The following is a 22,397-nucleotide window of genomic DNA, read 5'->3' as shown; positions in this document are numbered from 1 at the left end:
TTTATCGATATCGTTTTATTTTCTACGTAATTATCCTTCGAGAATGCAGCGGTTTGTATTTGCGATGCGCAACGTTTCCCGCAGCTGCTTATCTCTGCTCCTATTAAAGGATGGTGGAATCGTGATCGAGTTAAAAAAAATGTAATCGTGTCACGTCGGTGAGATTTGTAACTTCACTCATGCGCGCTGTGTGCATTAAACACGGTGATGTTTGAAACTGGAACGGGTTGGAGGTCTTGTTAATAAGATGAACTTGGTCGAAAGAAGTGATGGATGATTTAATAATATCTGTCATCTCGGGACTTTTTCTGCAATACAGCAGTGCACATGTAAGATGCAAGGTGCAATTTCACTTTTTGTTTAATCGCGGTCGTGTAACTTTTTTTTATATACATACATAATATATCGATGCTTCTGATCATCTTGCGCGTAAAAATATTAGCCGTAAATAGCTTGCGAAATCTTTTTTTTATTGGCTTCGCACAGAGAATGATGTGAAAAATCGATTCCTTTGCATTTTCTAATCAATCATTTACCAAATACTCCCATAAGCACACGCGATGTGGTCATAAACGGAGCTCTGTAAAGCATTTTTATTATCGTTACGTGATGGCTTTATAACGGTCAATAAACCTGATGTTTATCACTATTCACTCATGGGAGTGCCTTGGCAGTGGACGAGCGAAGGTGCACTTTATTTATCTCGGTAAATGCGTCTCGGGTGACGAAAATGTACAGTTCCGTTAAAACAAATACCAATTTATATATGAACAACTGTTTGCTTCTTCGATAGTTTGGCAAACGATTGCACCTATCAAAGAAACTATTAAAAGGAATTACCGTTTGCATTTTCTTCGTGTCCTTGGCATAAACGAAAACAAGACTATCAGAGGACCACAGGCTATCATTTTCATTCTACCTTTGCCATAGGAAAGAACTGTAACGCGTCCCAGTTTCTAGTATCACCCTGTGCAAAACACGATCCCCGGAGCTCGATACTGGCGAGCGTGGCGCACAATTCCTAGTCTCGTTATAGAACGAATTTTCTTGGTCAGCGAAGGTTTTAATTGGCAGGAACACCACGAGACCGAGGGTCGACGGTAACGCTAATGCCCAAGGAAGAGGCTCGTGGTCGTAAAAACTCCATTTACGCTTTCGCTTCTACGTACGATAACGGAACGATAGAAACTAAATTTCCTTTCTCCGAACGTGCACCGAGCATCGCCACGCCGACCTGAATTACGCCGGAAGCGCAATACGAAGCGTCATTTTCTTCGCGAGAGGTAGCCGGGTTTATCGATCGTGTTGTTGCCGTTTGACATTTCGCAACTTGGCCCCGCGACGATTGGAAAAATTCGGGATCAACTTCTCGCCCACGCAGCAGGATACAGCAGCCGCACGAATTTGCCGATCGTTTACTCTATTCCTTGTGCACGCACGGATCTTGGCCTGCATGCGCGTCGTGCCTGTTCCCTCGAATTTGTTGTCGCTCGGGAACGTGGACGAAGCACGTAATCAGTGACCCAGATTATCGTGGAAAACGCACGGGGCCCGGGATCGGTCTCGCGCAGCCCCGAGCGATTCCGGCGCGGGGACGTCTTCGACGAACACCGTCGCTGATCACTGCTTCGCGCATTAGCATCCGCGTGCATCCACGAAGACGCATAACGTCGACACCTCGCAGTTGGCACGCGGCCACGCATGATTGTCTCGATGTGTAACGAAGTCGATGGATTTTGTGCATGCTCTCGCGGCACCTTGACACGCATCTCACTTCCCCTTCTTACTTTCCGTTCTCGCGAGAACTGTCTGACGAGGCATCGGCACAGAGACGTCTCATTGCTCGAAGTAACGAACTCGCAGATGCCACGAGAAGATCAAGAATATATCGCACCAGTCGATCTGGATCGGCCTTAATCGCGCGAACTCTATCACGATCGGAAATGAAGGAAGGGCGGGCCGGCCGGAAACGATCTATTACTTTCAGGCCAGCAAACAGCTGTCCCTTTCTTAGTCGGGTTCCAATTAAGGGACATCAGATGCAGCCTGACAAGTGTACAGAGATAATGTAATTCTCGTGGCCTCTGTAGTTTTTTTTTCAAGTCAGAGGCAAGCCTGCTCGTAACGATGAATGTTGAAGAACCGCGAATGTCGACGGTGAAAAAAAAAAAATGTAACCGTAGATGCTTCTTGTAATCTCAATTAAATTCTTCTAGCCGTGCATCTACTCACGCGGGATTACGTAACGGTTCGAGTAACCGTGGAGCACACTCCGTTTTGTTCCGTTTTGCATTGTTTCGCCGTGGTTTCAGCGATTGTTGGCGTAGCAGCACCGTAACCGTAATTGCAAATTTGTCTCGGCGTTAATAATGAAGACAGGTCTACGTAACTGCCCTCTCAACCGCGTGACGCCACGAGCAGAGTGCCTGTAGGGTTGTTCGTGCCTTTCGACCGGGTTTGGTCAGGCCGGATTTTTAATACATTAAGTTGGTAGCGTCGCAGGCGCAGGCAGTGTTCCTCTGTTTCCTTCTCACTTTTCCAACGGCAGCGTAACGTAGCCACGTCGCGCGAAATTGAATGGAGAAACGCATCGGGAATGATACTCTCGTTATTTAATATCGTCCGAATCTACCGCGCCTCGCCTTATTCGTAACACGGTGCACGAAATAATAGCGAGCAGTTATTTACTCGACAGCGGGCAGGTAAAAACTAGAGAGGAATTAAATTAAAGAGAAAAAAAGCCACGTAATGAAGGAAATTACTGGAGCATTAGCGAGAACTGCTACGGAATGAGAAACGGTCTCGTACGCTGTTATTTTTTCTATACAGTACGGTTTAACCTGGAGGCTACATTTCCATGTAATTCCAGCAGTAAAATCCCCTTTTCTGAGCGCGAGTGCACGTCGTATATAACGCGCTTGCCTTGCATTGAAAGCGTAAGGAACAATTGTAAATATCATTAAGTGAAATCGGGATTAATATGACAATAGGGAAAAACACTGCGCCTCGCTACGAAAATGTATTAAGCCTCTGCTCCGTAGCGTCATTCGAGGGGCTGACTGGAGAGTGCAGGTACGATTCGGTTGCCGATGCCTCGGTCGATAGTCCGAGCGTTCACACGGAACCTCTTTATCTTGGATTTTCTTTATTTGCCCGTCTGCCCGCTTGCCCGTTCGTTTGCCTTGTTGACGCACGATATTGGCGTATCGGCTTCGGGCACGCGTATCAGCATCAGCAACGCAACATCAGCAGCCCAGCAACGAGGAGGCCGGCGGCCGGAGCGCGTTTGGCCAAGAAACGCGTCAGAGGTAGATCCACCGCGACGGTGGACGTCGATTCCTCGAGGAAGGCGCCCGAGTAGGTCGTCTCAGTGGGTAGACTTCATCGTGGGCGAGCAATAGCAAACGGGAAGTTCGCCATGCCGGCAGGTATTGGCGCTTCGTACAGGTCGTTAGGCGACCTGGGCGAAGACGTTTACAAAAGCACCACGATCGTCGACCAAACTCAGACCACCGGGCAGAGCGTCCTCGAGAGCGTGAAGAAGGCTTTCAGTTTCGCCTCGCCCAAGGTCGAGCTGAGGAAAAAGGACCCGCTGATCGAGGACCGCCGTGAGAGCGTCTCGATTGTCTCAAGGTAATGCCTTATACGATATTGTCCGCGTATACGAGGGAAAAACCGGTCGGCAGGTAGGGTGACGGTCGTCGGACACAGGGGTTCGCTTCTTCTCGTTGCTTCTCGACCTCGGGCCCGTCTATTCTCTTAGGGATCGATGCTGTTAGAGCTTTGATGTGCCACTATAGTCTAGTCACTAGACGTTTGTCCAGGTCACTTTGATATCATTGTAGGTGCAGCCTCGACACGCCTGATAATGGTAAAGCGTATTTAGAGCGAAGATAGTGGACACTGCACCGATGGGTCATTCAATTAAACCACTTATCTCCAATGTTCAAGTAGGTAAAGGAGTTCTAAGGTGAATCAGCTTGTATAATCAGAGCCGTTTACTTCTTCCATATCACCGGCACGATTTTGTCGATGAAAATTCAAACAGCACTGCATAGAGGAGCATAAAAATTGTTGAATCGGGAGATGCGCGTTACAGTGGCAGAGTAACCTGGGCAAAGCTTAAGGAGGTCGTGAATAATCGGTTCGAGGTCGAAAATGTCGGTGGTACGGTTACAGTGCTTTTGCTATTGGCCAGGGTGGTGGACTGGCGTCGAGGAATCGATCGTTACAGTTTCCTGCCCTTTTTACGTACTCTGTGAGCAAAATCCCAGGAAATCTACTCGGTGTACTTGCGAGGTACGCGTTGAAATAACGAAACCACTTAATGATTATTAAAATACATCCCCACTAAAATGTCTGACTTACTAACGTTGCATTAACGGGCACAGGCGCGGGGCTCGTACCGTACGTGCTGGACTGAATCTAAGCGGTCGCATTTCGCGCATACATATCCGTTTCTATGCCATTCTCTTCTCATCACCGTGGTAGATCGTCAGACTTGTTCGGTGTTCATTAGATAAGCTGAAAGTAGCCGTGACGGAAAGAATAACATTGCTCGCTTGCTCAGTTTCTTCTCACTTTCCCAATACCTATTAGGACGTCTTGAATTGGTAAAAGTCTTGTTTCGCAAGAGTCGCTTAAGCGAGACTCGATAACGGCGATCACGGTAGTATGCACCAGGCGATTTTGAACCTGCGACCGCTTCGATATGCGCTTATTCGATCCTATCGACGGATCGAAGCAGGCACACACGTGTCCCTGTTATCAGGATAATCAAAGACTGGTTTAACCTTAAGCACGAACGGACTTTAGGACCGGAAGTTGCTGCCGTGACTATTGATCGGCCTGGGTACAAAAGCAGGCCACGAGGTAAGCCGCATCATGCGACCTGAACGTCACACTCCTTTCCTCACGCTGAACATACTTCCACCTCATTGCTATCGCGGCTGCTTTTTCTTCTTTCCTCTGCTTCCTTGGTTGCAATTACGCCCAATGCTTTAGTCGTTGGCTGTGTTGGCATGCTGTCTATGCACCCACATACCTCCTAGTTACCATTGGTGATAAGCTCGCGGCTCAATTAGATTAAACATTTAATACCTGCTTCCCTTCGCCTTCCTGGATAAAGCCTGCAGTTTAATATTGAATTGGGAAACAGGATGGACTTCGTCCATCTGCTAACTCCAGGCGACGATACAAGTTCCATGTGTTAGCTGAAGCTGAACACGTTTACACACAGATAAGCTTTATCGAGGGAATGTATAAGCGTTGCGATGTACATCGCTATCTAACGCTTCCAGCCCACCTTTGGTAAATTACAAATTCATTCGTGTGAAAGACACACGAGCGCGTAAGGCGCGTTCTCGCGAGCAATTTTTAGCCCAAAGCTATCACCGGTGTGTCGCTTTATTATTATCGATAGCAGTCGTCGTTTTTTTTTTCTTCTCTGCATGCACTGTAGTCGGGTATGCTCCTTTGTCCTTGCAACGCTCGAGTTGCATTAGCGTGTGCTTCGTGGCGCGCGACGGCAACGCGTGCGTTGCGGAACCGGCTCCTCGGTTCGAGAGATCCTCGCGCGAGGTCGATCCTCCGAGAAGCACGGGACCAGAGCAACATTCAGCACGACACGCTTCCCAACCGCGGGGACCCTCAATTTCGCCAAGGACACTCGAAACGCGAGATTTCTCTGCCACTGCCATCGATACGAACCAATGTTCGCTGCGGTTCGCTTCGGCTATCATCCTCCGAATCTGATTCCCCCTTCGAATCGCCAGGGACGCAACAGAAACTAACTCGCGTGACTCCAATTGCCCAGCACCCGGAGCCATGTACCTGATTCGATCGGTAATCGGGAAACAATTCCGCGAGTGAGTTCTTCGGCGGCGAAATTGCGGTTAGGATTCTTTGGAATCTAGCGTAGCGTCGAATGCAAAAGCGATGAAGAAATTCGGGTGTCCGCGCTAATCCTCGGACGGTTGCGATAACGTGTTCTGGTGTGGGTTTAACGAGTCTGCCTGCTAATTTGTTCGTTGTTGGCACCCGGGTAGAGGCTGTAAGCCGCTAGGGCCGGGCGTTATTATTATTCGCCGCCATTTTGTTCTAGGGAAAGAAACAGGATGCCGACCGCCGCCACAGCCGAGGAGTCAGCTCTGTTGGGGTAAGTTTTGCCACGAACGAAACGGACCATCCAGCGTCTCGCGTTGTAATTCGTTCGCCTGTTGTAAAGTAGATTGCAGTTGCGGCGTAGCTTTCGTTCGGCCAAACTTGGACCCTCGTTGTAGATCATTTCAATCGAACGTGTCCCTCGACGCACATGTTCCGTACGTACCTATTCATCGGCACCCGTCCGCTGCTCCGTAGGGATTCTGAGGTCTCGCAGAGAATTAGCATTGACCTCGATACGTCGGCCAAGCCGACTGATTGCCGGCAATTGACAGTTGCGTTATTAAGGATGGCAACGTGATTGCTCTTTTTTCAGAAGTACTGACAAGTCAAGGCTTCGGATTGCCAGCTGACAGTGTCAGATGAGCAAACGTACACGCTGTAGATGGATGTTTCAGAACTGCAAGTAGAAACTCAACTGGATAATGGAATTGGTGGAAGGATACGAAAGGGTTCTAATAAACGTAGGCCCTGAAATAAAATCTACGTTCATTAAAGCTGGACCGCTTGTTTTTATTAATTCTATTGATCGAGCAAGGTGGTACCTACAGCTCTGAAACATCCTGCAGAAATTCTAGCTCTATCCTCTCCTAGGTTCGGTCGAAAAGTTATTTTTGTAAGTGCAGCGCGTTTCATTGAATCCATCGTGAATCCCCCGAGTTACTACGAGAAAGCAAATCGATAGCATGGATTAACTCGAGCTCAGGAGAAATGAAATTGCAACGACGAGGGGCGAGGCATTGCGTGCTACCCATCTCTTGCGACGTTTATTGAATGGGCCGTACCGCTTTAGTTACCAGCAGTGGGAAATATTTTCGATTACACCGAAGCGATGCTTTGAAGCTATCTAGAACACGGCTCCGATGAAAGGAGTATTCTCCCGACTTCTCGGTGAGAAAATTGGAATTCGTAGTTATTTCAACGACCTTCGACTCCACTGCACTCTGGTTGTCTTCTGTATTCTTTACCAAAATTATACAATCGTGGAAAGTTCTTGGGAACTTCCATCGTCGTTGCGATTACCCTTCCCCGTTTAAATGCAAATTTCATGTATAATTAGGGTTCTCGAATACTACCCGAACTTTCAAGGTTCCCCTGGGACACTTAAGCACCCCGAACACGCGTTTCAAGTTCCTAGATGCATATCCCTTAAAAAAGCTCAACTACGCAGGCGAACTTAAGTCCCAGGATTAGCAGCCGTGTGGAAATTAAGTTCTCGATTATAAAGTAACCCCGTAGCTACTCACAATCAGTCACTTCATGGAAAGTTCCCGAGCAAAGTGACAGAATCGAATTGTGCTAAAGGAAGGATCATAACCGGCTCATATATTTTGCTCGCGTATAGGATATAAAGTGAATAGCTTTGATGGTCGGCACGGCATTAAATTTCAAACTTCCTGGACGCGACGCATTGTTCCGACATAATTAAAGCTCGAGAACTACGCTTCTATCTGTTGGATCTGGTGAACACCTCGATTGAATCCATGTCGGGTGTATTGCGATCCCGTAAACATGTTTTACGATTCGACAAGGACGAGCCAACGCGTCGTGTCGGTAATTAAATTTTGAGATGAATTCGCCCTTGGCACGTTTTATGAGAATGAGTGGTCATCGGTGCATCGACGCCGCAGTGATCGAAACGCGTTTCATTATGGTTCGAGTGACCAGGAGCCAATGGGTCCGCATTCGTATATTCCTATGAAGAAACATCTGTGCCCGTTGAATGGCGAAATCTCGAGCTCATAAAATAGCTGTTGTTTTCCCGCTGCCCTGGAATTGAAGAGGCAGACAGGCTGGCGCCCTACTTCCAATCGAAACAGCGGACCTCCAGTCTAATCGATTTTCGCGTTAAAGCAGTTAACGGCGAAATTAAGATTAGTTACGAGTTATTAGGAGGGGCCGATAGACGAGCTATCGTTCGACATTGGCGCCCCGTTCTGAAAGTACATCTTCGCTTGCGCGCGAGGAGCGCGTTGGCTGCATTGCCAAGGAAAGGAATGGAGAACTTGGTGATATCGATTTATATGGTATTTGTGTCACAGGCTTGTGATAGCTCACAATACCACGCGTCGACTGAAATAGCGTCGTGGATGGAAGAAATTAATCCCCCGGTTAGTGTCGTTAATCGATTCGGAATGCGTTAAAAGAATTTCGAGATTACCAATTCTAATGCCACGAGAATAAATTCACGAAGTCGAAGAAGCCCATACGCTTCGCCACAGGATAGAGAGAAAAATATAAATGGTATGCACCTTGGTATGGAAAAAGTGTGAAAATTAATCTTCCTGAATTACAATCACGTGATATCTTCGTGCGCTTCGGTAGGGATGTTGCATAAGACCTACGCGATGATTAATTACGTTCGCAGAACGTTAAAATATAACAGTCCCTTGGAACGCCATAGTCACATACGTCATTTTGCTCTACTTTCCCTGAAAATTCGTTTTCACGCTACTTGGCTGCATGCCAGACCTATCTGAACTGCTAGATTCTGGGTTTTAGCTCAATTTCCCATTGGACAAAAACTGGACCAGCGTCTCTTAACCTGTACCAGGTCCCCTAGACCTGGACCAGATCCCCTGAACCTGGACTTCCGGCTCTATGCCGTCAATGAACTGCAACGTCGAAACGGGGGCAATGGCTCTATATCGTTGGCGAGCAGCAAAGCGTTAGAATTAAATCGTACCCCTTGCGGACTCCAAAGAAGAACAGTAGCACCGACTATCCATTTAATAATTCTCTACTCATCAATCGCGCTAAAATCTATTATCAACTCTAAGCGATCAGAAATAGCATTTCACGCTCCTCGCATTATTTTCGTGCAGCGCTAACATTGCACGGTTTGCGACCAGCCATAGCTCAACGGCAGACATACATTTCATAATTAGCGGGTACGCATGAACACAGGACAGGTGCCTGCGGATCGCTAAAAGCCAGAGCAAAGTCCCCGGCGACAACTCGGCAAGCATCGGTGGAAGCTGAAAGGTAAAAAGTTGTTGTGCGATTGCGGTTAATGCATGGAATGAATAGACAAAGTTACATATTTTCTACTACCTTCAGATGCATCTTTTATTGACGCGCATACGCGATCAGCTAGATATGTATAGTTACATAGAGGAGATTACGTAGTTTGTTTCTCTGGATGGAATAGCTTTAGCGAAACGTGCCCTGCATTCTGCATAGATTTATGGCGGGAATCCTTCGCCTCCCTGGTTTCAAAGGGAAGCCCTCGACTCCAGAAAGGAAACACGTAAATCGATCTATCCCCGGCAGCCTCGTCTTACATACATCTTTACGTCGGCCGTGCGCAGAACCGTCTCGCAAAAAGACCCGTGTACACCTCGGTTAATCGATCGGTAAAAAGGATACGGACGTGATATCGAATGACGGGGATATCGAGTGTTCCCCCGCAGTGGTCAGCTCGGCTTCTAGTGACCGGTTGATCAAATGCTTTCTTATGAACCGGCCAGTTCCTTTACTTTTCTACGACAACGTATAAGCATTTCCCGCAGTCTGCTCACGATTTGTGTGACTTTATTTCAGTGCATCGCAATGTTTCAATGAAACAATTCTACGCGTTTAAAGACACATTCAGTCGTGAGTGACTTTGTTCCTGTACCACTTTAATGAACACGCTATCTGCCTTAGCCACTCCAGCCTGCAGCAGGCGTCCGCGTTTATCTTGCTCCAAATTTAAATCAACTTTAAATCTGAATCGACTCTAAAACCCGTATGATTGTGCTCGCATTCAGCAACTGCGATTAATTTGCAGCGAGTTTAAAGCTCGGTTTAAGCCCTCTCCGCCAGTAGACCAGAAGGTCCTTTCGTTTCTCCGTCGCGGAATCGTTGACGGTGGACCAAATTAAATCCCATTTTTCAGGGATATTGCGCCTGCTCGCTATTTTCTCACTAATCCGCGCCTATGCTCTTGACGATAAAACATTCGCTGCATCAAAGCGTCCGGAAATAGTGATGCTCTGTAAAGTAATCCATCAGAATTTACATAATACATATTCCTGCATCCAAGTGCAAAAGAAATCTTCGAATCCTTGAATAATAAACCTTCAACCTTTTCTTTGAGACGTTTATAATCGTACACTACTGAGCAGAACAATTGAATCGATCAGTAGTCTTCGACGTCTCTTTTAACATGCAAACTGAAAAAGAGGTATATTCTAATCCGTTTTATAATTGCACCTTGACTTGCTGCGTATTTGCGAAACAGCTTCTTTTACGTAGGCGGTTATATCACTTTCAATAAAATTAATTTCCTCCAATTAATTTTCGAACGACGCACAGTATAAAATTCTTCTAAACGTGGAAACAGTCTCGAACATGTTCAAACCTTGCTCTATCACTACTGTCTTCAACAGCAAGCAGAGAGAGGAACACGACCGGATTTGACTCGAGCCGGAAACGATAGCGTGACGTGCGAAAGATACGGGAAACCACCACGTAGACAGATTTACTGTGCCTGGAAATTCAATGAAGCGAACTCGGACGACACATTCGAACCACCACAAGTACTGGTTCTACCTTTAACCAGCAAGTGAAAGAACTGGGGAAGTAGCGAGATCGTTATATTATTATAATGAATCGAAAAAGCAAGAGAAACCGATTATTTTCGAGCATTCATTCACGGATGAAGAAATCTAAAGGAACAAACAATTTTAACGATGCCCCATACATCCTGGCAGAGAATACACGTTGCTTTCTACAAGAAGGGCGTAATTATGTAACGTTCTAAATCGAACGAAATATTACGTAACGAGCAAACATTTATAATGCAATAACGAGAGGAAATAAGAAAACGTGGGCGGGATAAGAAACTCCATTCTTTGTGCTTCAGGTGATGAAATAATGGGGAATTATACAGACGTAGTTATCTTCACTCAGATTAGCAATGCGAGACGCTTAGTGTGGGAACACTAAGTCCGATATTCCACTTACACGTAGTGACGGATTACTTTTTGATCCGTGAAAATGAGATTACTGTTAAAGCAGTATCTGCTAAACGTTAATCGTAAAAGAGTTCTCAGAAGCGATTTTAAAACCACTGAAATTAAAATGTATTTCAAACAATCGTTTCCCTTTCATTACTCCCTTTTACCGTAAGAATCTGGAAAGATGGTGATACTTCTCTTATTACCAATATTTCAGTAACAAGTTAAAGAATTCTTGCTTATAAGAACGTTCAGCTTAATTAGAAAACGTCCAATTAAGATAAGACCAGGAACTTCAGAGTCTCCGTTAAAGTTTCCCTCGCTTTCCAGCCAATGATCGATAGCAATAAATGGCCAATTAATTTCCCTTTCACAATTACCGGGCGTATTTCCAATTAGGTACCTCGGCCTTTATCGTAATCCAGGCGTAAAAAAAATAGGAGGAATAGTGTGATGGAAACGGTTGTTCCATAGAACCTGATTTTTGCAGTAGGATTTGAAAAAGTTCTCGCTTATTCGATTTCGTGCTTCACGAGATGATTGGACATCCGTAAATGGAAATAAATATTTGCTCTGTGAACGTGTGTGGACGTATTTATTTACTTGCATTTACGTGTGTCGTGAAAATACGTCAACAATTGTACTCGAAGCGATGCGTACACTGCATATGTACATCTATTGATTGCTATGTCTCGCGTGACTCTCCCGTTTAAATTCTATTTTCCCGGTTTCTCTACCTTTTTTCTTTTACACTCGTGTTGTCTGTACTCGTTTGAACGGCTATTCACATGGTAACGGTATTATTACCACGGAAATACGATCACGATAGTAAGATAACTAAAGTTTATTATCATTTGCAAGGAATAATATATCAGAGTGAACACAGAATGCGGTATATCTACCACGGACTTTATTTATGAGCAGATACACACTGACGGGAGAAATAGCTTTCATTTTGGTGTAACTGATTGCATCAGGGCCGTTGCATATTTAAAGGTCCCATAATAGCCTTTCAATTAAGAAGTCGATTAATGAGCGAGAAATTGTACTTCGAAGGACATTGAATGTATAAATATTCCGTGTACAATCTTACGACCCCCTCTATTATTGCAACCTGCGAGATAGGGTTGCTTTGAGATCGCGTTTATAATAAAGTCCGCTGAATAGTGTATTGATTTTCAAATAAAGCCAACCTGACGCCGGCCAACCGAGGTCATAAATCTTGAGGGTAACTTTAATAAAATACTCTCAGAGAGATCTCTCCGAGTGTTCGCATTCTAGAAGAAAGAATTCCATTTAATATGTTCCTCTTGCGACCACGACATTTTATTAGAGCAGTGAGTGATGAACGAAATTAATTTGCCTGGGACAATAACAGCTTGTTATTAAAATGGCAACAGCGACACAACGAAACAGGCGAGAATCATTAGCGAAATTGAATTTCATTTATATCAATTGTTACTTGAAGGAGCAAGAGCGAAGGTAGGGAGGGTGAGGCGTGAAAGTGATATTATTGGAAAAGCAATTTACGCGACGCTGGTTTCCAGAATGATAATCAAAAGAAAAGAAATTCTCAACAAAAGTCCAGGAATACACCGGGGTATCCAATGAAGAAAGTAACTTCTTTACGAGGTCACGGGATGGTATTTTCACTGATATTTCTGCAAAGGGAGCGTTCCTTTGTCTCACTCGAACTTGCAGAAGCGTCAGCGTGTAGAGAACAGGTCAGCCCGAGTTCCTGACATTTTCCCAGGAAGCTAAATTAGGTCGTCCCGTAAATCCTGTGGAATACAGGTCAAAGTAGGTTCGCGGAGCGTTAGATAGGTGCCGGTCGCTCGGCAGAAGCGCCACGCGGACAATTAACGCAATTGCCGTTAATCACCAGGGAAACTATTTACTTGCGCTCATGATTTCCGTGACAAATTGGCAGGCGTTTAACTTAGCATCCCGAACGGAAGATTAAGCGAACGCGTTCGACTGAAAGTGCAAAGTACTTTGTGCAAAACGCTACTGTGCTAATTTCTTGGCCCCGAGGAGAATACCCACTCATTCTGGCTTCACACTGGGATTATATTCTTAAAAACGTCAACAGTATACATGTTGACTCTGTCTTATACGTATAGAGCTGAATACCTACTTAATGCTGGAGACAGTTGTCCACACTGATCGCTCACGAATTCTTGTTGGTTCTGATCGAGACAATATACAGAAGACGGACACGCTCTCGGTTCGGTTCGTTGCCCTTAAAAGATGCAGAAACCGTGATTCGGTGTCGCGTGTAGTGCTGAGAAGTGCTAAGCTGCCATTTCACCGAGAAGTGTAATGCACTTTTGAACGTTACGGGTAGCTTGAATGAAGAAGAACGGTGCTTCGAGTTTCCCCTCTGAAGTAACTAAAGCTGAATAAGAGTGCAGGCGTCAAAGGGAAATTACTCACACAAATCAGAATGAAAGCACGTGGTGCATGGACCTGGTGACACGAGCCACCTTCAGAAACAGACGATCCATCCTACCTCGCCACGCTCGGCAGGGCGTGGCCTTCAGGATCGATACCATAAAAAGCTCACTGAACGTCCACGTCGTGCAATAAAGTGCGCAACTTTGCGTGGATATAGGTGTTGAACGTTCCAAACAGTTCCATGCAAATTTCCTACGCCTTCTGTCGCTGCGCACCTGACTGCACCCTTTCGCGCACAGTGGACATTACTGAGAAGAGCCGAAAGTTCCGATTGGAGAGATGTTCCTTTTAGGAAGACTACGAAACTGTTGCGAGCCGAGTATTCATCGGTATACTTCACTAGGACAATGGAGACTGGCACCATTGTATGAAATAGAAGGAGCTACGTGACAGGCAGAGTTTGCAGTTACTAGTAAAATTGTCACGCGTCGTAACGCAAATTCCACATTACATCTATCATGTTTTACTAATGCGTTATGACATAGTAGATTGTCTTGTAACATGGGCTTGTTCTTGCCTAGCATGCTCCCGATGTATTCGGGTTAATTACTTCATTAATTAAGCACAGATGAATTCTGCAACGATTCGCATACTCGTGCAATCGTTCTGTATTCAGGGGTCGACTGAATATGAATTATAGTGCATCGAATAATTGCGGATAATTTCCGTAGATTATGATGTAATCGGGCGCACCGGTAATTAGAACGTGATGGCAAAAGCGGGGTGCAACATTGTTTGCCTGATGAAGCATTAAATACCGTGACTCTAGCTTTTTATCGTTACCGTTGCTCTAAGTGTATCATTACATGTTATTAGAAAAGGGAAACGCAATTCTTTGTTGATGTTTCAATCTCCAAGTTTCGCTGACTGAAAATTGTAATTAACTGCACGATCTTTAAACGAAAATGAAAGTTTTGTAGGAAACTTTGGAAGTCGAATAGAAAGCCTACGCCAATAAATACTACCAGAGAAGAAAAAAGGCAACATTCGTTCGGGAAATATTTGTTCGACGCTTTGAACGAAAGAAGAATCTGCAGCACTGCCTATTCATACCTACTCGTTGAAAGCATCAGCTTGGCACATTTTATATTCAGCTGTTGACGTAGCGAATATTTGATGATACTCTGCTTGTAGTCGGAATGAAAGGGACACAAGCAACAAGGAGTAACGCCTTCTGCTTCAGCGACTCTTTCCACGATTAAGTTTTACTTTTTTCCCAAAAATCCGCTTTGCAATTACGGAATATTTATACAAGGTTGGAAATTACTTTCTCCCATTTCTGATGACAGAATGCTATTTTAATTAAAAAAAGCATTAAATAGTGAAATATATTTGAACACTTGGTAATTTTATACGCGACCCGCAGTGATATTCGTACAATTTCGTAGGTATCACTATAAATTCAAAAGAAAGTACAAAGGTACTAATATTCCGTCCCCGTATCCGTATGAGATACGCATAACCGCGGGGGGAATTGTGTATCGATTCACCATAAATTTGCTGCGGTGCATTTTTCTGCAGCTGCTCTATTAAATGGAATATTAAATTTTCTGGTCTGGCGACCGAATGAGATCCCCTTTTATTAAACACACATGTTCACGCGAGCAATTTATCGCAAGGACCTAGGTGAAGCTGGTGGTTTTTTTCAGAAGATAATTCCACAAAGACATAAATTACACGATATTCTCTACTGTCGTTTAAAAGAAAAAAATCGATGTTGAAAGTTCGCCGGAGCGTTCGACCAGAATTGCACTTTCCAATTCTAGAAATTTAGAAAATACTAGTGAGATACATAAGTCTCGAGCTCAGCAGGTGTTGGAAATTTAGTTGCCCGTTTACGCGCGTGCCGAGAGCACGTCGATCGATTTATGGGATCTTCGAGCGATTAAGAGTTCTCATTACATGCGCAGCACGATGCCTTCAGACAGTATGGATGACATCGAGCTGAAGAATATTCAGCTCCAGTTTCCTGCTCTAAGATACCTATCCAGAGATGACAGTTCTGTGCGGGAAGAGAGGGTGGAAACCGACAAAGGAAGTATACTAGTGGCTGTGCAAGGAAATCGAATGAAACCTGCCATTCTTACTTATCACGACCTAGGCCTTAACTGTGAGTAACCCACTTCATCAGTATCTTAGATATGAAAAGTATAAAAAAAAATCTAAGCGCAATAGACAAGATGTTTGCCGGATATATGACATAATGTTTCCTCGCGACTTTTCTTCGTCCAATTGAAATATTTAAAACGAAAACACTGATGCCTGTTCCCAGATATATCGAGCTTCCAGGCATTCTTCAACTACATCGACATGCGAGTTCTACTCGAAAACTTTTGCGTTTACCACGTAAATGCACCGGGTCAAGAGGAAGGTGCACCGACGCTACCCGAGGAGTGAGTACTCTTTTCATTCAGAAATTTAGTTTCCTATGATCAACAATTTACTAACGAACAAGGGAACATCCCGAAACCGAAAATTCAAAAAATTCTGAAACTTTGTGAATATGGAGGGAAATTCCTCCTGATTATAACACAAATTTTGTTTGCTGCCCAAATTCACTCTAAGGGGGTGTAATTGACCACTGAAAATCCGGTTATTTTCCGATTCTGTGCTATAACTCGTGAATTGTAAAATAATTTTTTTACTAAATGATAGATCTAGTTAAAAGAAATAACTTCTGTCTTGAAACTTTTTTTCTCTTACAGTCTGCGAGTTATAACACAAAATCGGAAAATAGCCGAATTTTCAGGAGTTAATTTCACCCCCTTAGAGTGAATTTGGGCAGCAAACAAAAACTGCGTTGTAATCAGGAGGAAATCCCCTACATATTCACAAAGTTTCATAATTTTTTGAATTTTTGGGTTCGGGATCTTCCCTTGTAAATCGAGGTATTATTAAAAGAAAATCAATTAGGAGCAAACCTAGAAGTAGAACATTAATGCCAAGGTAAATTCACTGTGATATATTCGTGACTGTCTCATTTGGAACGTGAATCTTCATCTATGATTTCCGAGTCGGTGCGAGGAACGGACGCGTTATTTTTAGGATATGCCAACGAAGTCATTCGGCTGTCAATAGACGACTGGCTCCGATTGTCGCTTGCATCGAAAGCTCGATGCTTTTCAATTCCCAGTAACGAGCTTGCTCATTAACAGGCGTGAATACGGCGGGAGCCGATTTATCGAAAGATCCCCATACGTACTTACTTACACATGCGCATACTTAGATCTCGTTGAAGAGCGCGTTGCACGCGCGTCACTCCGCGGCATCGAATTCAATTAGTGCGAATCAATGACCCAATTAACGTTCTAATTAGCCCGAAGCCCCGACGGTGTACCCCTTTCGCGTTCACCACGGATAATTCCGTGCGTCGTCTCAAGAACGATTCTTCTTCGTTCATGCCTGCGCGCTACCAGTTCCTCCCTGCGCTTTCGCCTCTATCGCCGTTTGCATTCCTACGGATTCGATCTTATCGGCCGTTGCGCAATCCCGTTTCCCAGTGCCCGATCTGCCGCGAAATCCGGAAATAGGAACGAGCAAAGTCGTCGCCAGTTTCGCGACAGCTCTCGAAATCGCGACCTTCTTTTCCCGATCAAGCGAGCAACGCAATCGGCTTTTTCTGCTCGCATTCGCCTCTCTGCTCGATATCGGCGCATCTATTAGAAACGCCGCAACGCAATAGTTGGAGATCGTTTACGCGGTTGAATTAGAAGATTGACGGTGTCTACCTACGACATCCGATTAAGCTTACCTCAAACAATCGACGCTCACCTCGACAAACGCACACGTAGCTAAACAGCGTGTTACGGAATAATTTAGACCGCAATGCAGATTTTCAGGCACCGAGCGTACGAGCTGTTTTCGCTCGCGTGCCAAATCCGTAAAATTTCATGACGAGTACGTATTCGAAATATATCAACGCTCGATCGATATTTTCAGTGATACCTCAGGTTACCGCTGTATATCGATAACACGCTATGTTGCTTGTAAAATATTTCCGTCGAAAGTCAAGGGAACTACGTGGCCCGTTAAAAACGTTCCGTTGCCAATTCTGCGGTCGTAACATTGAATCTCGAAAAAGAACAAAGCAAATCTCGTTAAAATGTCGGATCAGTGATGGGCGTAATCTAGCGATCGACGCTGTGCTACCAAATTTATAGAAGCGCAGGTGTGTTACGTCTGCCCCAACGTGCGCGGGAAACTGTAAATCCCTTTATCATCAAGGGAGAGATTCGTTTCATCTCTGAGACACGGCGATAAATATTGGCGCGCGATAATTAATTGGGGAAGTTAACTGAGAGACAGCTTCGCGTTTAACATCGACTCGAGTTCAAATTCGGCATTAGTGGCGCCGACGCTTTTAAGAGAGTAACTTTGCACTCGAGAAGTATTTAATTCCTATGTACGCAAGTAGACGCAAGCTGAGTTTTAAGCTTCAAAATATACACGATCACACCCGACGCCTGCCCCCGCAGCAGTGTTAAGGATAATAATTCTCTAGAGCGACAGTCTTTTACGAAAAGGAAACTAGCGCTAAATTCCAAGTGTCTGAAATTGATGCACTGTATTTTAGCTACGTTTATCCGTCCATGGACGAGCTTGCAGAGCAGCTGCTCTTCGTCCTGGGCCATTTTGGCCTGAAGTCCGTAATCGGTTTCGGGGTCGGCGCTGGAGCCAATATACTAGCGAGATTGGCACTTGCTCATCCTGAGAAGATCAATGCCCTCTGTTTGGTAAACTGCGTATCGACGCAGGCAGGTTGGATCGAGTGGGGTTATCAGAAGCTGAACGTTCGTCACCTGAGATCACAGGGCATGACTCAGGGCGTGCTCGACTACCTGATGTGGCATCACTTTGGCAGGGTGAGGACATGGACTTATGTAAACATACACCGTCTAGATTTAACAGTAAGGGTAAATCCGCGCTTCAAGTAAAATAAGCTAAAGAGGAAGTTAATGGATTAATTCGTGCTGAATCGAGCACGGTCACAGACGATTTGATTAAATGAAAAGACAATAGCGATGATAATGTATGCAGTAACTGTATACATATGTGACGAAGGAGGCAATAGCCTCGGTGACCCACAAAGCTTTATCGAGGTAGGTTAGTTAAGCAACGTTCACGCGGAAACGTAGGCTAATAAATTATCGACGACAGAGCCGGGTCTGGGGATGGCTTGCGCCCTCGAGTGTCTCTATGCAACCTGGAAAATTGGATTAGGGCATTAGCAGCAATTCTGCCGCTCTTATTATGCAACACGTAGCTTCTTAATAGACTTATCGCGTGCATCGTAGAAAAATAGTGATGTAAAGATAATTCGACCCAGGAGATAGGTACCCAATTTCGAGGGAACGAATAACAGCCGCGGGTCGAGTCAACCCTTTCTTCCTCTTTCTCTTTAAATTCATTCACTGACCAATACTAATGATAGGCCTCGCGAACTTTTCAATGACGATAGGTTACAAGTTACAGCCGACAGGAGAATGTTATCGTCAGTTCCCTTCGTGATGTGCCCGGGCGCAATTGCTCGAACTCGTAATAAATCGTGATTGCGATACGTGCAATTGCGTGATAGCCCCGTGTTCGAAGCAAACACGTATCTAGCAGAGCATGCTTCATCTCACGTTCTAATAAATAACACCGAGCGGAGTTGCAGCTCTGTCGTTACAGTTTAAGGGAAGCCTAATTGGAGGACGTGTTTCAGGGCACGGAGGAAAGGAATCACGATCTAGTTCAAGTGTACAAGAACTACTTCGAGCGTCGCGTAAATCCAACGAATCTAGCGCTACTCATCGACAGCTACGTCCGCCGTACGGATCTCAACATCGCGAGGGAATTAGACCCGACACGCAAAAAGGAAGGTCTTACGCTCGGTGTACCTGTCATGAATATCACCGGAGCTCTGAGCCCGCATGTCGACGACACCGTCACGTTGAACGGACGATTAGATCCGACGAACAGCTCTTGGATGAAGGTACGCGACACTTGGCAACGTTAATCGCCCTCTACGTCAAGTATCTATAGTGAAAGAACCTTATCCAGTGTTCTACTTGTTACCAACGCTTCACTAATTCATGACTGACGAAGTGTGAACGAACGATTGTCTCTGTGCATTGAATTCGGTATTCATGGCGGAGATGCCTCTGTATGTTCCACGAATACGTCACCCTTGGCTTGGAATTGTCGCCGCAAAAGCTATGAAATACAATTTGGAAAGATTTCTGTCGGGTCTCTACTCTGCAAGATCGTAGCTACTACGTTTGACGATGAATCGAATCGGCCTTTCCCAAACTAGAAACACTAAACATGAGGTGAAGCGTGATTGATAAGCGAAATGGTGACTCGATCGTTTGAATTTACAGATCTCTGATTGCGGAATGGTGCTGGAGGAGCAACCGGGCAAAGTAAGCGAGGCCTTCCGGCTGTTTCTTCAGGGCGAAGGATACGGTAAGTGAGCGCCCTGGCGATCTACAATTTAGACATTAATTATCGAATTGTCAAATGATTGTTCCCATCGATCGTCACCGGTATTAACGAAACGCGCGCGCCATGCTGTTTCGTAGAAGAGCACGCGACCGTCTGATGACGAGTGGCAGTGATTCGAATCGCTGTGGAACTCTGCAAAGACAACAAGTAGGGTAGGAACTATATTTTTCGCCAATCGCTCCAAGAGTTTGTAACGCTGGATGTTCGAGAACCGTGAAAGCTTAATCAGGTGTTGACGACGCTGGGAAGACGCTCGCGTGCTCTCCTACGCGACAATACGAAGAAAAAAAAACGAAATGTCGTAGATCGTGAATATTCGTAGACTTAAGTTCGTTCTATCGATTGCTACGTTTCACGAGTATCAGTACTTTTGGCCTATGGACATGAATCGATGTGTTACACGCGTGTCAAACACGAGACGAGGAAATCACACTTACGGCTACCGATTGAATTGAACTTTCAATCACATTGCCGGTTTAGATGGAATGCGATCCAATAACGAAATCACGCTTGTAAATTAAGTCACTTCGACCATTTTTGCCTTTGAACTCGCTAGAGAAGTCGATTGAAAAGCTTCGGAGCTCGGTTCAGGCTGCATTTAGCTGTAGCAAACGTAAACATTGTTTCACCCTGTTGGATAGGAGCAAATTCAACCACATATACGTTTATTTGACTTAGGCGTTATTTCTCCATGTTCGAAGTAACTTAACGTTTGCCAGTTATCATTTATTCTTTATACCCTAAGTGCTGGAAAGCTTCGTAAACGAGCATACAAGCAATTAATACATACGTACATACATAGTGGTACCGTTCCACTGACTAATTGACGCTAGTCACACGCGATTAATCGAAGTTTATTATCCTTTTTTGGCTTCTTGGTCACAGAAACACGATAGCACCTATCACAAAACACAACGCTTTACCACTATCGCCCAGTTGATATACAAGAGACACGGTGTACAATTTATCGCGCGAATAGAGTATTTCGCCGACGATTGCAACGCCTCGTCATTTCCCTCCCGGCTGTTGCTGATCTCAGATTCTCTTTTCATCGACTCGCATAAGACAATGAATTTATTATTTATCTTACGCGGTAGGTATCTGCGAATCTTAGCCAAGTACGCCCGAGTTGTTCTAATTCACTTAATCGTTCCTATCGTGGTAACTGTCGTTAATTAATTGTTGTTGTTACAATCGTCTCTGTTATACGAATAGAGTTTTCATGTTGTACGAATGGCGCGATGCCAAGATGTTGTTAATAGCTGATGCATTAAGGGTCTGTCGCGTGCAACGCTCTTTACATTTCTATAATCAAACATTTTTAACACGGACATTGGACGATTCGATCGATTTCTGTAACACGCTTTCACGTTGCATCCTTGTTACATTGTGATTTAACAACATCTTCGATCATGTACTTTCCTTCATTGGAAAGCCACTGGCTCGAACTTGATAAATAAAAAGAGGTTTGAAAAAGGATTATCGTTGAATTCATCACTTTAGTCTCACCACCATCGCCATTTAGTTCAAAGCTTTTTCTTTCCAAATGATTATCAAAGGCAATTAAGAAAATACGAAAATACATGTTCACCGACTTGCGCCTTTATTTTCCCACGCGTCTCGGATCGATCGAGTGGTACGTATATACACATTGAATACTAGTCCTCGACTGAAGTAGTCAGTAAATAGTTTCGGCTTTTTAGCTGTTTTCTTTGCTTTCCTATTTACTGCCAACGCTAAAGATCACGCTGTCGTTTAAGTAGCTTAGGCAGAGATCCCGAGCTACACCTGCCTTCTACCGAAAGTTTGCCCATAAACGTCCGAAGGACTTCAGTTTGCGCTTTCGCTGTTGAAATTCAATTTATCTTAATTTAATTACCGCTAAAGCGATTCTAACTTTTAATGTATCCTCGCGTAGCTAACATCGAAAGCGTTTACGGCTCGCGTCCATTTCATCGAATGTAATGGACGAGTGTCGCGGGATCGTTCGTTGCTTCGTTTTTATTTAAACTTACTGGTACGCGACAATTGGCCTGGCGATGCATCGCACCAGGATGATTTTCCGCGAACGATTGAGTTAAGAGAACATTCGCTAAGACGCAACAATGCTATGTTTTGAGTCTTTAAAGAGAATTTGTTTTTTTATGCGTTTTAGTGGTGAAATCCCCGCGGAAGCCCGTGACGCCGACAACACCCGAAGGTAATTGTAATTAGGAATTGAGGGCCGCAAGGAGTCAAGCGCGCAGTTGGCCAATTAGGCCACGTCTATGTGTTAAGTAAGTCGGAATTCAAACTCTTATCGGGAGGTACTAACCGACGATGAATCATGACTAACATTGTCTCTTAGAC

At 44.7% G+C, this 22,397-nt stretch overlaps 1 protein-coding gene across 7 annotated transcripts in view; it reads left to right on the top strand.

The window, feature by feature from the left end:
* The window catches only part of Mesk2 (misexpression suppressor of KSR 2), a 28,493-nt gene that overhangs the window by 1,514 nt on the left and 4,582 nt on the right, over window positions 1-22,397 (top strand). The window contains exons 2-10 of one of the 7 annotated variants that reach the window (XR_013084999.1): window positions 3,230-3,633; window positions 4,180-4,299; window positions 6,104-6,157; window positions 15,473-15,672; window positions 15,835-15,955; window positions 18,136-18,424; window positions 19,267-19,536; window positions 19,925-20,009; window positions 22,204-22,324. Coding sequence is in view for 6 of the 7 variants with exons in the window: in XM_076808792.1 (XP_076664907.1) it covers window positions 3,419-3,633; window positions 4,180-4,299; window positions 6,104-6,157; window positions 15,473-15,672; window positions 15,835-15,955; window positions 18,136-18,424; window positions 19,267-19,536; window positions 19,925-20,009; window positions 22,204-22,248 (1,399 nt within the window). In the remaining variant the exon portion in view is untranslated. The remainder of the gene's footprint in view (window positions 1-3,229; window positions 3,634-4,179; window positions 4,300-6,103; window positions 6,158-15,472; window positions 15,673-15,834; window positions 15,956-18,135; window positions 18,425-19,266; window positions 19,537-19,924; window positions 20,010-22,203; window positions 22,325-22,397) is intronic. The other 6 variants (XM_076808792.1, XM_076808793.1, XM_076808794.1 and 3 more) reach the window with 6 other exon arrangements.

Source organism: Andrena cerasifolii, chromosome 3, assembly GCF_050908995.1.
Source record: "Andrena cerasifolii isolate SP2316 chromosome 3, iyAndCera1_principal, whole genome shotgun sequence".
In the NCBI taxonomy this organism is placed as follows: Eukaryota; Metazoa; Arthropoda; class Insecta; order Hymenoptera; family Andrenidae; genus Andrena; species Andrena cerasifolii.
This window is presented reverse-complemented; position numbering and strand designations above follow the sequence as displayed.